This window comes from Anas acuta, chromosome 2 (assembly GCF_963932015.1).
Source record: "Anas acuta chromosome 2, bAnaAcu1.1, whole genome shotgun sequence".
Taxonomy (NCBI): Eukaryota; Metazoa; Chordata; class Aves; order Anseriformes; family Anatidae; genus Anas; species Anas acuta.
The window spans coordinates 35,035,133-35,049,909 of NC_088980.1; the positions used below are offsets into that span (position 1 = coordinate 35,035,133).

Here is a 14,777-nt window from a genome sequence, read left to right on the forward strand (position 1 = left end):
TAGCTTTGGTGGGCTTGCATTGAGGTTAATCCCAGTGGAAGTTGCTATGTTGGCAGCCAGCCTTGCCTGTAGCATGTGCGATGGAAGATGCATTTTGCTGTTCCAATATATAAATTTTTAAAAGCTGTGAATGAGGTTTTGTATCTCTTTCCTAAAGCAAGAGAACCTTTGCTATTACATTAGATAAGGGTAATATTTGCAGTGCAGCAGCTTAGAAAGTTTCTTCCCTTTTGCATCCAGTTTCTTGGTTTGTCGTAGGTTCTTGTCTGCTCAGACAACGTATCTGTGTGTACAGCCAAGTACCAGGGTGTGCTTCTGCTTCCTCTAATTCAGTTTTTCAGATTGCTTGATGAAAAAATGATGTGTTCTGAATATTTTAGGAAGCTTTTTGGTGGCGCAATGCTAACTTTAGTCATTAAATATTTAGAATTGCAGTGGCTATTTGCACTTTAAACTCTTCTTTCTAACCAGCACCAGCCCGTGACTTGGTCATTAGGAAGGAGAAGACAAAACCCAATGTGTTATTTCAACCCAGTCATTTACTAACAGTGTCAGGAATGAGCTATTTGGAGCTTGCATAATTACTTGCTTAAATCAGTTAAGAGACTGAAGAGAAAGAGGCTGCGAAATCTGACAGAATAAAAATATATAACTGGGAAAAAAAAATGAGTTGCCATTTAAAAAAATACATTCAGGGTGGGGTGGGGGGGTTAAAAGGTTAAAAACAAAAGTTCTTTTATTTTACTTGGTTTAGGTAACGGGCAGAAGCAAACCTTCCTCTGGTGACAGCCTGAGGTCTGCACAGTGCTCTCCATGCCATGGGCCGAAGGAAAGCTCCAAGCCTGCCATACCTCTGTGTTCGTAACAATAAATGATGAGCCAAGTTCTTGTGGCCTGGTTCAGCTATTTTGTGCCACTTAGCCATGCCAGATAGCTAAATATTTGACTTGATTACTTTCCTGAAGGGCCCTTGTCATGTTGTTTGGCATTACCAGAAGTGTCAGGGTGCTCTTCTGCACCTCCAGCCCAGAGTGTTGCCATCACCCTGCAGATTAGTTAAGCATAATGCCATGGAGAAAAAAAAAAAAAAAAAGAGTGTTTTGTATGGTTCCCTGTGATTTTATCAGTGAAGTTCCAGCTACAGAATTCAAAGAGCAGAAATAAACTGGTGGCCTCACCTTTATGGAGATGGGAGCTGTGCTGGTGGCACCATCTCTGAAGCCTGGCGTATGGACATTTGGAGTGAGAATATCCTTTTTTTTTGTTATAACTGAGCCTACAGGAATCTGACAAAGATGTGTTTGTTTCAAAAAGTAAATAAATTGTAAGGCCAGGAAATTGAGCGTGCATATGTTTGTATTTTGTTAACATAGGTAGAGTTGTATTTTGACAGCTAGGTGTGTTTCTAAGATGCATTGAGCAAGTATTGAGCTGGGCTTCACCTAAATACATAATTATGCAATAACTTGTGCATTTCCAAGCTCTGTACAGCTAAACCTAAACCTCCTGTATCTCCCCTATTCACAAGTAGACGTTTGTGTAAGAAAGCTGCAAGTTCATCTTTCACAATAAGAGGGTTTTGCTCAGCTGCCCTGGGTTGAGGTTTACCTGCCCGGTGAGTTCCCAGCGGGGAGCTGTGCTCTGGTGGTGCAGGAGGAGGAGGAGGAGGGAAGCTTTTGGGTGTGTTTGGTTTGGAAAGGGGAAGCTGGCATTTAAAAGCTGATGAGGAAATTGCACAATTTTGTAGCTGGGGGGGGCAGTGGATGTGTTACCTGAGGATGACTGGGTGACACGTGGGAGAGGTAAAGGGGAATGGCAAAATGCAAATCCTTTCCCCTCATGGGCATTGTATTTACACAGGAGGTGTGTATGCAAACCAGCACTAAATAAATCTGCCTTGATCTTCCCTGGGTTATCTATCCTGAGCAAGCTGGCTGCTTTGTGCAATGGCAGAGGTAGTTAAGATCTTATCAGGATTTCCAGTAAAAGAATGGATTTAAAGTGCAAGTTAACGACAGGATTTTTGGATTTGGTCTAATTATGTACTTTACCCACATGGAGATTTTAAAACCACAAATGCTGTGAAATTTAGCCAGAGTTTTAGCATGCGTGTAGAGTCTCTGCTTTTCTGTTTCAAAGAAGCGACTTAGAGAGGCTTTTTGATCCTGCCAACTTCATGTATTTCCCGAGGAAACATCCACAGCCCAGCTAACAAGGATGGCACCGCCTTGTAGTGTCTCCCAGACCTCGGCTGTAATCATGCAGACCCAGCAGGGCACGGGCAGTGCTGCCTCCAGTGTATTTTCACAAAGGATAAGCCAAGGGGTGTCCTCTGTGGATGCTGGATGCGTGGAACTGTTGGGAGCTTGGTGCAGAGCATCAGTGCCACGATGAGCACTGGGGGATGGCTGGGTATGTTACAAGCAGCCCCAGAAAGGGACTAAGCCAGTGCTTCTGCCACAGCTAAGCAGAGAACCTGCCCGTCATGAATCAAAAAGGCATGGAAATGGGATTATTTTAATGAACACATTCTTATTTCTGTTGCAAATGTGTTTTTTGCCATATATAGGCCTGAGTGTGGCTCTTCCTGCAGTTTACTGATGTCTAGCAAAAGCGATAATGACCTTTTAAGTAACTCTTAAATGGCATGCTGATGTCTGTTTTGTTTTTCAGATCAATTTTTACTGTAACATAAGACATTGAAGATGACACCAAAACATGAAAAACAAGTAAGTGACATAACCTTTAATAAAAAAGGATTTTATTTGATGGTTGTGGAGTGTATTTCATTGAGATTTACAGTTTGTCATCTGTCAGATTAAGTAAAATAGTTGGTCATGGCATTTTTTTTTCTTTTAACATTTACCACTAGCTGTGTACTGCATAATTCCAAGGAAAGCCATCTATTTCTTCAATACAGCAGACTAAACCTGAAGTCAGACTGACTTTTCTTTGGAGTATCTCCACTTAAAAATGCAGTGAAGTCTCTGGAGTGCTCAGATGCTGGTGATTAAGATGTGATATATAAAAGAGGTGAAATGCTGGGAACAAAGCATGGCATGATGCTCCACCTTGGGGTAAATACTGAGAACATCAGAGTTATGCGATGCTATAGTTCTGACAGTGGCCCAGTCCCCAGAGTAGTCCATGAGTACTGCAAGATAGAAAGGAAAGGAAAAGAAGTTTCTGGGGCTAAACAGACTGAATTTGGTTTGTCTTATATGCTGTTTCCACACTGACTTCCTTGAAGCAATTTTAATCAACACTTTGCTATGCCCTCAGTTCGACCATTGGCTTTGAGACTGCCTGTTTGCTTTTAGTTACACAAATCCATCGTACCATTGGCTGCTTTCATTTTGATGTGATTAGGAATAGGTAGCTGCCTGAACGACACAGTGCAGTCTTCTTTAGTAGTTGCCATGAACATCCTAAGGAAGATCGTGAAAATCCTGTAATTCTTGCTCTTTGGCATTTCTAGGTCAGGGTATTCCAAACTACTCAGGAGGACCCCTTGACACCAAATGACAGTTTCATGAAACCTGTCATATTGCTTTCTTCATTGAAGAGACATGCGGGATTTTTTAGAATTATAAAAAAAACACAAGACAGTCATTTTAAGGGCTAATGATGTAATCACTGTTACTGTCAATGTTTTAAACTATTTTCAGTAAAATTTGCAACCTAAACTTTGTATCATATTAAAACAAGAGGACTGAGAAGTGAAACCGACTTTCTGCCTCAACTGAGAAATGCAGTTTCCTGCCCCCCCCCCGTCCTCTTAATTTGTGTACATGAGGGCTGATGTTAGCCAGAGGAAGACACTCGGACAGGATATTTAAACCCCACCTGATCTTACTCTGAATTTGCAGTAAAGGCAGCACTGCAGATTTTTTTTTCTTTGTCTGGCAGTGCTGCCTGGGTAGAAAAAGAAAACACATAATTGGTGTTTTGTAACTTCCAGTGTGGCTGTCTCATTTTAGGACCTGAATTAAATGCAATTAGAATGGATCTAGGTAGTATATGGCAAATGGTGATTCCTGCTTTGCAGGCCCAGGTCAACATGTTTGATCAATGCCAGTAAATGAAGTGGGTTTAATCAGATACAACTAATAAAGCTCTCTCTTGATATTTGTATTTATTTAAAATTGGTGATGCAGAATTAAGATGCAGATAAGGCCCCATTGACTTAAGTATTCTGGACAAACACAGGAGAAAGAGACCTCAAAGACCACTCACGTCCATGAGAGACAAAAGCCTTTCATTTGCGGCAGTACCAATGTCTGTTGTCGCTGGTGGGGCAATACTAATGCATAACTGTAGGTAAAAGTTTTCTGAAAACAGTAATTCATATTGAAAATAATGTTTTGCTGTTCAAACCATTCAAAGTCAGAAACCACTTAATTGAAATAATACATTAAAATGAGTTTACAGAAGCATTCAAGGATACAAATTGGTTTGCAATCAAAATATATATGGATGAGTCTTTGAATGCAATGAATTTACCAACAAAATTAAATCAACAGTAGCATTCTGTAGTATTGTTTGGAGCCAGACTTTATCCACGGCCCACAGGGAAAACAGGTTAATAGGACTAAAGAGCAAACCCTGCAGGCAGTTTTGAGGAAGGATTCCTTTGAAATGCACATCTGCTACTTGCTCCACTGCTGTGGTTCCTGTCCTCAAGAACCACAGTGATGCTTTGTTTCTTCCTTTTTCAAGTGCTGTTGAGTAGGCTCCATGACTGGTTTGTTTTTAGCAAGGCACTAATAAATGCTTCCTTTTAACCAAGGAACACTAAGAATTGTCTGCTCCAGCTAATTGCTTGTGTGCATCCTGGCCTGGAAGTCAATGCAGGGATGCATAGGAGTGTGAGAAGTGGGACTCACCTGGCACGCAGAGAGAAGACAGTGTATATATTCCATGGAGGTACTGCTGTTTCAGATAATGGAGTTGGGTTTTAGGAAACAAGCTGGAGCCCTGGCTCTGCTACAGCTGACCCTGCAGGGATCCCTTGTTCTTTGCGGTTTGTTTTAGCCCAAACCCAGCTCAGTTAATTATGCAATGGTTACAGCAGTCTAACTCCTGATTACTGATTTAGCAGGGAATCTCTGTATGATCTAATTATTGCCACATAGGAAAGCCACGTACTTGAACCAGATATTAAAGTGCTTAAACTGACGTGCCCCAAGGTTGTTAGCACATTGCAGGAAGAGTTAGAAGCAGCTGACCACTGGTGCTTTACAGGAGCAGCACCTCCTGGACAGTCAGTCTTTTACCACTGCTACCACCAGTGAAATCAGGAGAACTGGCAATTTGCACCTTGGATATTTTGGCTGCCAAATGGTTGTGTTGGGTATTTATATTCTAAATAGCAGAAATAATGTCAGTGTTCACAGAAAACTAGCATATGCATGTCTTCTTAGTTTAGCTGCGTGTGCTGTTAAATCCAAAACTTAGCTCTCAATGTCCCCCCAGGCAGTTCCTTCATATACCTGTGGCAGTAGCTCCCTTCCAGAAGTGTCTAAGCCTTCTTCAGGGTAAGGATTTAATGAGCAGCAGCAAATCTGCACGGGCTGGTCTGGACATTGCTGAGTAACTTATTGCTTGACTTGTGAGCTTGTTCAGGGCTGATAAAGGAGAGGCTTTCAGGGCTGATAAAGGAGATGGCTTCTGCCTCTCTCACCTGCATGCCATTACTGGACAAATATAATAAACCTCCTGTTGCACCTGGTGTAATATGCTGGGGGGTATATCTTCTCTTACCTTCTCTTTCTCTTTATCCACCAAGAGACTGGCTTAGGGTATTCACACAGGCCAGGAAATACTTATTTTCTTCTTTATCCTTTAACTGTCAAGCTACAGAATATTCTGGAGTGATGCACTGCCAGTTCCTTCAATATTCAGTGGATCAGAGAGGAAGAAAGTAAATGACTCTGCATAAGTGACTCAGACACGCATGTGGGAGAGAAGGACTGGGATTTCAGTCTTCTCTCCATCAGTCATCAGGTATTTTTTAAGACATAATGATTTGAGTGAGGCTTGAGCTCTGATTTCCAGATGAATGTGGACCACAAGTGTCATAAGTTGCACATTCTCTTTTGCTCAGTGCCAGCGAACTCAAAGTTTAAACAAGTCATTTTCTCTCAGCTGTTCATTTCCTACCAGCCTTACTATTCAGCATGCATGGAGGGAAGGTCCCAGTGCTCCCAGTGTGAAAAGCCCCATTTCATTTGTGATTGATCCTTTTACTACTAGACAACCTGATGGGAAACTCTTTTTCTAGGAGGCTTTATGGAAAATGACTCTTTGGAGGTTATTGACTAATCCGACGCGTAACAGTGGCACCGGGGAGCATGAGGCTATCACCTGATGCTGTCCTGAGCACACAGATACACAGCTGGAATGAATGAAGCACATAATCTTCCAATGCAGGATTATTTTTATTCCTCCCTCTCGTGGCAGATTGTTCCCATATTAAAAATAGATGTTTCCATGTCAGATTTCCTATTTTCCTAATGGGAAAATAAAAAAAAAGACTTCTCAGAAACATAGCTCTTGTGGTCAAATTCTACATATCGGAGCTTTTAGCTTATGCCTTATTTCTGAGAAATCCCTGGCATTGTTGAAAAATATCTCCAACAGGAGATTTTTATTTTTTAAGAAAAAGTCTTCTCTTTGCTTCAGCAAAGAGAAGGAGAGAAGAGAGGAACAATTCAGTCTTCAGTGCCTGTGTCTGCATGACCTCAGTACTGCCCTTTTCCTCTGTTGGCAGCACTCCTGTCTTTGTACAGGACTGTAACTATGAGAGGTAGGTACCCACCAGACCTCGGGCTCACTTTGGCTGTTTTGTCTTTTATTTTTGATCCTGACAACTTGGGCTCCACTTCTTACGGACAGAGTCGTGAAGTGCCCATGGTGCCATGCCTAGGCTGGCAGGCACAGAAATCTCAGCCATGTTAGCCTTGAACTAAGAGGCTTATTCCTGTTTGCCAAGTAGTGATGACTGCTTCTTGTACTCATGTGTTTGCTCTGCTTGCACGTGCAGTAACTCTGCAGAGTTGTTCTACATGAGAGAGACATCTCCTTCAGTTTTTTCTCAGTCATCCTCAACAGAATTCCTCGCTAATTCAGTTTTGGGGCAGGTGTGAAGTTGCTCGTGAGGGTATTTGGGCCAGTGTGAAGGCTGGAATCCAGATGGAAGTTATAGTGCTAGCAGTTTGGATAGGAAATGTTTTGCCTATGAATTTCACAATTTCCAGGGAGAAGGAATAAACAGAGATGCCACTCACTAGTAGCTTTCTGTTGAGTCTGTGTAGTTCCCAATGCAGGAGGCTTCCACTGCCAAGTTTAGGCACTTTGGGCTGTCAGCAGTAAATTCTGGTCTGCATTAGGCATTGCAGAAAAAATGCTGTTCTTGTATGTGTAGTAGACATGTCCAGGATATTGTGTCCCTCAGAAAAAAATAAAATTAAAAATAAAAATAATAATAATAATTAAAAAAAAAACACAGGCAAAGTATATATAATGTGGTGTCATAGTTAGATCTGCAATTCTGGAAAAAACAAGCTGAACTGGGAAGGAGAAGACACCTTGAAAAGGATTTCAACTGATTGTACTAAAACTTCCCTGAAGCTTTGGTTCTTTTTGGGTTCTGCTTCCCCTTTTGTAAGGCTGGCCTGCAACGCAGTCTTGTGATAGAAGACGAAGCTGGTCTTCATGTGGTCTGTGGGTGAAGAGTTCAGCCTCACCCATCCCAGGTGAACAGCAGCTTACTTGAAGACAGATGCCTACTAAGGGTATCCTGGCTTTTGTAGCAAGTTTGGGAGGGAGGGGAGTATATTCAAAGGTAGTTATTACCCAAAGATGCTTTATCTATGTAAAGTTTATGACCAGTGGACTTACAAAAGCTGTCTCCCAGGGGAATATTCTGCCACCTACCTCTGCTTAAGCCCTAACATTGCCTGTGCATGAACATTGGCCTTGTACAAGCTGATGGCCATGTAAATGCCTTTTGTGGTGTCCACAGTAGGCAATTTGGGCTGGTTGGATTCAACCAGTGTTATCCCAGTGGGGTTCTGTATACAGGAGAAGGCTTTTAAAGGAGGAGGGGTCGTTCACGTGTGTAATATGGCTTTTCCAGACCAGTAGAAAGTGTAGCAAGAACTGGAAGGAGAACTTGCTGGATTCACGATGGCTGGAAGGGAAGTACTGGAGATCTTGAGAAAGGCTGGACAGTTGGGTTTTCTTTTCTAATTGCTTAATGTTTGTCTTGCTTCATTCTGACCTCAGTCTTGGTATCCTTCAGCAAATGAAGGGGGAAAAAAGCAAGCAAACATCCAGTCTTCTGCTGAAATTAAGGTGTTTTAAGTTGGAGCTCATGCTGACTATATTTGAGCATGGCATCTTACTGAAGTGCTCTGCTGTAACCATAAAACACTTTTATTCTTGGGGCAGTGATTTGCTACCCAGCCACCCGACTACCACAACAAGCACAGTGTGTCTTATTTCTTGTATAGGTGGAGCCTGAAAGGTGTTTGACTGCAGTATTGAGACCTGGGGGCCATTTAACTGGAAATTGAAAGTGCACAGGGTTTTGTGTGGCAATCACATGGCCCGGAATCATTTGCAAGGCATCCCATTGCTATCCCACGGCATATCCAATAGTAGCTTTCTGTCATAATATTTTGGCATAATAGAGGTTTTAAGGGAGCAGTTTACTTATTTTGACCCCTTGGAAAGGAGAAGGTTGCTTGGAAATGAAGTAATTTGAGGAATTTAGGCAACAGCAAGCATAACGGGAAGGTGATATGGCAATGGATGGCAGGAAGGGAACCCGAGGCTGGGCTGTAAGCAGGCTATTTACAGTCATGACTCCTGGGCTGCAGTAGCTAAGAGGAAGATGAGAGCAATGTCCTGGATGAAGCTTCCTGGCATAACTGCGCTTCTTCTGGCTTGCAGGACTGATGCACTTGGGGCTCAGAAGAAAAAATAAAAAAATTTAGAAGTGTTTGTGGCTCTCGGAAGAATGAGACACAGGGAAGGAGAAGGCTGGGGAAAGACAAAAAACAAAGGAGAAAATAAGAGTGTAGATATGAGAAGTTGTTGCAATGGGACCGAATGTATGCTATGATGGAAACTGAGGCAGGAGGAGAAGGAAAACTGGACTGAAAATGATTTTATGTCCTTTGTTTGGTGCTCAGGATCGGCTCAGGAGGAGGAATAACCTTCTCATGTCTCCCACTGGTGTCGTTCTGTTAGCAAAGGCCTGACCCTCAGCTGGTAGGAACGGTTGCAACGCTGTTCTTTGGTTCCTTTCATACCAGGTTGGCCCGGGGGTAAAAATCTGCAGAGAGTGCAGAGTAGAGGAGAATCAGGCCTCCAGGCTCTTCAGTGAGGAAAGAAGCAGCAGAGGTGATGGGAGACTTTTAAGCAAGCTTTATTTGTCAAGGAACTCCTGACAGACCCCAAGATGGTACCCAGCAATAGTGCAGAAAACACCCCTGTGACTAAGAGCCAGGCTATGTGAGATAAAACTTGGGGCTCCACCAGGCCACAGGTTCCTCTTCTCTGAAACAGTTCTGCCATGAAATCAGCTGCTCCTGCATGATAAATGATTGAATGGGGACCACAAACACCTCCCTGCCACATACAGAGGGCAATGACTGGTCAGGAAAATGCATCTTTTTGTGTCAAGGGTGTCCTTGTGCTTCCCTCCCGCTGATCTGTTCCACATTTGCTGCTGGTGTGCGTGGTGGGGAGAGAGGGTGGGAGGGACATGGCTGAAGGGTAAGGGTTTTATTTGTGACATCCGTGGTTTGGAGACACATTTTGAGATCTTTCAAGTTCAAGATTTCTTGATTTATGAAAAGAGAGCTGCTAAAAAAGCGTGTTATTTGTCAGAAACTTTGTCCTATAGTTGACTCCTGTACCTAGATTTGGAGCACAGTGCCTTCCTCTCAGCAAAAATATATCTACAGCTTAAAAGCATTTCATTAAGTCATTATTTAAGTGGTTGGCTGAGCTCTTTGGGGTAATCATTTATTTAGACAATTGAATTTGGGCAGCCTGCTCTTTCCCTGTGGAAATGACAGGTAGTTAGAGGCACTTTCAGCCTTTGTATTTTAAAGAAACCTTTTCCATCTTAGTATCAACACACAGGTTTGCCGTGTTTGTTTTTGATACAGGATTTCACGTTGTTATTAGCTGATAACACTCAGAGGCGTGTGATTCTTCAGCTGCTCACAATTACTATTAATGATGCCTAATTATGTTCCAGTAATACCCACAGGACTCTCTCGCTCCTTCAGGATCACTCTTAAGTTGTTTGGGAATGCTCTAGGTTGTTATGTAAACATATGATTTATAAGGAAATAAGCTAGATATGGCAATTCCTAGGATAAATATTCTATGTTGTCCCCTGAAAATGGAGAACACCATATTTTTCCAGTGGGAAAAGTATGCTTTTCTTGCTGGAGCAAGAAATTTTAAGTTCAGAACAAAGTCAGGTCTTCAGCCCTTTGTGGAGGTACTGAGCACTTAGCTCAGATCCCTGAAATTGATGGGCTTGAATATTTGATTTTAAAAGAGGGTAGATAAAATGACAGAAGAAATGTAGGGTCAAATAAAATGTTATGTGAATGCTGAATACAAGGGTGAGAAAAGCCCATTTTAATGCCTACCTAGTTCTATCTCAGATGCGTGACTTGAACGTTAGATTTTTTGTTTGTAGTTACCGAGATAACCAACTCTCCCACACACAAAGCATGTATATAACTTCACAGTATTACTTAATCTGAAATATTCCTCTTCAGCTAGCAGTTTGGCAAGGAATTTCCTGGGCATGTGGTATAGCTCAGATGATTCATTGCTTTTTGCTTCTCCTTTTATAGGGTTGCAAAATTCAATAAAACAGCAGTTCAGCTTTTAATCTGAGCACAGTAGTTTGTGGAACAGCAGAGCAATCAAGAGAGTCTTTCAGGCTCCCTTTGTCTTCTGAAATTAATTGTTTGATTTTTATTATGCACTTGCAGGAATTTGTTACTGTCTTGGTGCGAGACCCCAGGACGCAGAAAGAAGACTCATGGCATTCTTATATCGACTACGAGATATTTATCCATGTGAGTATAAAAACATCACTAGAGATTCTTTGGACTCGTACTGCTGTTTCTGTCTGAGCTGGGACTCGCTTCAGGTATTAATAGAATTTCTTTACAATGCTTATGGGAGACTGCAGGTTATTATTCTCCTTTTAACAGCTGAAATGCAGTAGAACAGGTAAGAGTAGAGTGGCCAAAAAGACCATGCAGAAAAATCTATGAAAGAGCTGGGAATAGGACCTGGTGTTGCATTCACACTTGCATTCCACTGTGTATTGCAACAGATGCTATTCTTAGCTTTACTCATCAACTAGAAGACTGTCATGGTCAGTGATATCTTAACATTATAAAATAATTTTGATGTTCAAGTGTTCACATTGCAAACAACTTTGTTTTCAGATAAGTATCTGATTATTTTTACTTTAAATTCTTTTTGGCTCTTCTATTTGCCAAGTTACTTGGTGATCCAATGTATTTGTTTTCATCATACCTTGATATTCATGTTATACCACCTTAGTGGTGATGGTGTATGTCAATTAAGTACATTCAGGTTCATAATTGTAGTCCACCGTATGTTAATGGAGTGCACTTAGAGTCATGGTTTTCTTTTGTCTTAAATCTGTCCTGTACATCATTTTATTTTGTTGATTGTTGTCATTTGGTGGGTGATACATGGAAGGAGTTATCCTAATTTCCTAAATTTAGATCCAGGGTTTTTAACTAGAATGTAAATAAATTTTCTGAAGTGCATCAGCTCTCCAGCAAAGAGTTGGAAAGCACCAAGTTACATAGTTGATGGTTTGGCACGAGGCAAACAGAATTTCCCTTCTGTGTGGGAAAGCTAAACACTTGGTGTAATGTGAGCAAACAGTCAAATGATTGCTTGTTCAATATCTATCAAGACAAGTACTTTCACCCTGTGCGGCAATCAGCTGTTAAACTTCTGCAGCGTGGTGTAAGTACTGATACGAAAGCAATTATATTGTTGGCTTCTGCTAAAGAGACATTCTGTAGATTTGGTGGTGGGTGGGGTAGACGTTGGTGTTTCTCAATAGAAGCGTATTGCCATCTTTCTCAGCAACTGCTAAGTTGGGGTAAAGTCACTCAGACGTGCTGTTATGTGACTCAGTGCTGAGCATCCCAGAAGCTGACAGGCAACATCTCCTACCAGAACGCTGCCAGGACTTTCAGAGACCAAGCCTGGGTCAGTCCTACCACCCTGGTTACTAGCTGGGTTCAAAGTCTTGCATCTGCCAGGTTCTTAGAACAGCCGGATACCCCTTCTGCCCAGCTCCTGCAGTATTTGGCTTCTTAAGCTGTGAGGTAGCCAGGATCTATTCTGGAAAGCTGGCACCTTTGGGCCCTGCACAATCTGCATCGTGTGCCTGTGGAAGAGCTGTGGCTCCTGGCAGGCTCTTGAGGGCTGGCTGGACTGCAGGCAATTTTATAATGGAGTCCTGTCTGGGAGGCTGGGTTTCGCCTAAATGTATGCTCCATCGGAAAAGTTGGAAAAAGCATCTCATTTCCATGAATTGTTTCTCTTTTGATGAATTGGCGTTTTCTAGTGGAGTAGTAGTGTTCTGTGGGAAAGTTTCCAAATGCTGCTGCTTGCAGAAAGGAGTTATGTCAGTTCAGATTTAAGGAGGATCATGCACTGTCAGAACAGCTGTTTGCAGGATTTTAGCTAGAAAACTAAATATGTTTTTCTTTTTTTTTTCTAGCAAAGTTTGGCATTGTCTACTAAAATTTTTCTTTCTGAGATTTTTTTCTTGTTACTGCAAGTTGTGCCATGATCCTTATCTCTTCCTTTAAAAAAGGAAAAAAAAATTCACTGAGAAACTGTAGAAACTGTCATCAGTCCTGTCTGAGCTAAAGCATAGTCCTTAACCTAAATTGAATTAATTATCAAACTTTCCATTGGTGTGTCAAAGGTTAGCATCTCAGATGTTCTTTGATATCATGCCTGCATGTCAAGTTAAGCTGCTTTACAAGTAACCTTTCTTTTTCAATTTCTCAACAGACAAACAGTATGTGCTTCACAAGGAAAACATCCTGTGTTAGACGACGCTTTCGAGAATTTGTTTGGCTTCGGCAGAGGCTTCAGAGCAATGCTGTGCTCATGTGAGCAACTTTTTATGATTGGTTTGTTTCATTAGATATCTGCTTAACCATCTGTCAGTAACACGTGAAAAGAGGAGCATTGTTTTACCTTAATTCTGAGAACAGTAAAAATGAGAACTAGGAAGTATCCTGCATTTGTACAAGTACATCCTTGCAGTCATTCAAGTTTATTCTGTACAAGGCATTTTCTCTGCTTTAAATCCAGAAAAAGTGATTTGTACTGATGGCCTTTGTTTGGTGAGTCCCTGTTTTAATTTCTAACAGATCTGAGCTGCTGTTTTTCCTTTTGCTACATACAGGTAGCAGAAAGGACAATCTGGGCAAGGCAGACTCCTAGGCCATGTTGAGCTGAGGTTGTTCTGCTTAAACTGACTGGTAACAACAGCACAAGTGTACCTAGGATGTGGTTAGGTTCTCCAAGAGCCATAAATGACCTAACCAGGCATGCCTGCAGGCCTAACAACTGGACCAGAAAAACATGAGTTATTTTTCTTTTCGAGGTGTGTCAGAAGCCCCCCATTTTCTTAACCGTGCATTCTCAAATTCAGTTTCCTGAGCTTCTGGAACATGGCTCATGAATTTCAAATGCTTGGGGTTGGCATTTTCTTGCAGCATTTTTCTCCGCTGTTTCGGTTTTGGTTTTAACTGTGTGTTTGCTTGTTGTTTATAAAGACAGTTACCCGAACTGCCATCTAAAACTCCCTTTTTCAATATGAACAATCCGCATCACGTGGACCATCGTCGGCAGGGTCTGCAAGAATTCCTGGAAAAGTAAGTACAGCTTATCGCAGAGATGTTGGCATTTTTATGATGTCATCAATTTTCCGATTGAACATAACTCATCTCCGGTGCGTGAGAGCCACCTTGTGGTCGTCTAGATAGGCAACTCATTTGGTTTTATTTTTTGCTTTATGTGCACAAAGTCATATTTCACATACATGCCTTCAGCTCTGCTGGTTGCACGGAAACCTCAACTTGGGCTTTTCCATTGTGTTTCATTGACTGATTAAAATTAATAGCTTTGGATTTATATTGAATTGTGATTCAGTACTAAGGTTGAGAGGTCTTTCATAGTGATGTCTATTTATAGCTTCCAAGAAAGAACTAGATGTTCTTATAAAAGAAATAGACTTCTTTCCATCTTGATATTCATGGAAAATGAACACCTTTCTAATGAACCCTGTGGGCTAAAACACTGGGGGCTTGGGTAAGTTCTACAATGAGATCTCCTAACACATACACTTCTTATAATTCCAATTACCATGTTTACCAGTCCCACTGACATAAACAAGCTCTAGCAGCTGTGATAATTTTCACTACAGCTGCAGTCTGTATAAGATCATTCATCTGTGTGGTTATGTAAAGGGGTAGTGTAAAGGAGCAGTGCAGTCTTAGCTAGCCTCTGACTTGAGTTACAAGGAGGCACAGTGTTAGTTTTAGTACTGCAATGCTGTAAGCCCTTTATCATATGCAGTGGCAGAGACCTTGTCGGTGTAATCTTCTGCTTTCTCTGCCATTCTCTTAATATCCTGCCACTGCTGCTATGAGTGCAGATCTGTT

At 41.7% G+C, this 14,777-nt stretch overlaps 1 protein-coding gene across 4 annotated transcripts in view; it reads left to right on the plus strand.

The window, feature by feature from the left end:
- SNX10 (sorting nexin 10) overlaps positions 1 to 14,777 on the plus strand; it is a 36,720-nt gene that overhangs the window by 12,169 nt on the left and 9,774 nt on the right. The window contains exons 2-5 of one of the 4 annotated variants that reach the window (XM_068674239.1): positions 2,674 to 2,729; positions 11,031 to 11,117; positions 13,117 to 13,217; positions 13,890 to 13,988. In XM_068674239.1, coding sequence (XP_068530340.1) covers positions 2,706 to 2,729; positions 11,031 to 11,117; positions 13,117 to 13,217; positions 13,890 to 13,988 — 311 coding nt within the window. In that variant the 5' untranslated portion in view covers positions 2,674 to 2,705. Of the gene's footprint in view, positions 1 to 2,673; positions 2,730 to 10,319; positions 10,340 to 10,392; positions 10,526 to 11,030; positions 11,118 to 13,116; positions 13,218 to 13,889; positions 13,989 to 14,777 lie in introns of those variants that run through there. The other 3 variants (XM_068674240.1, XM_068674238.1, XM_068674237.1) reach the window with 3 other exon arrangements.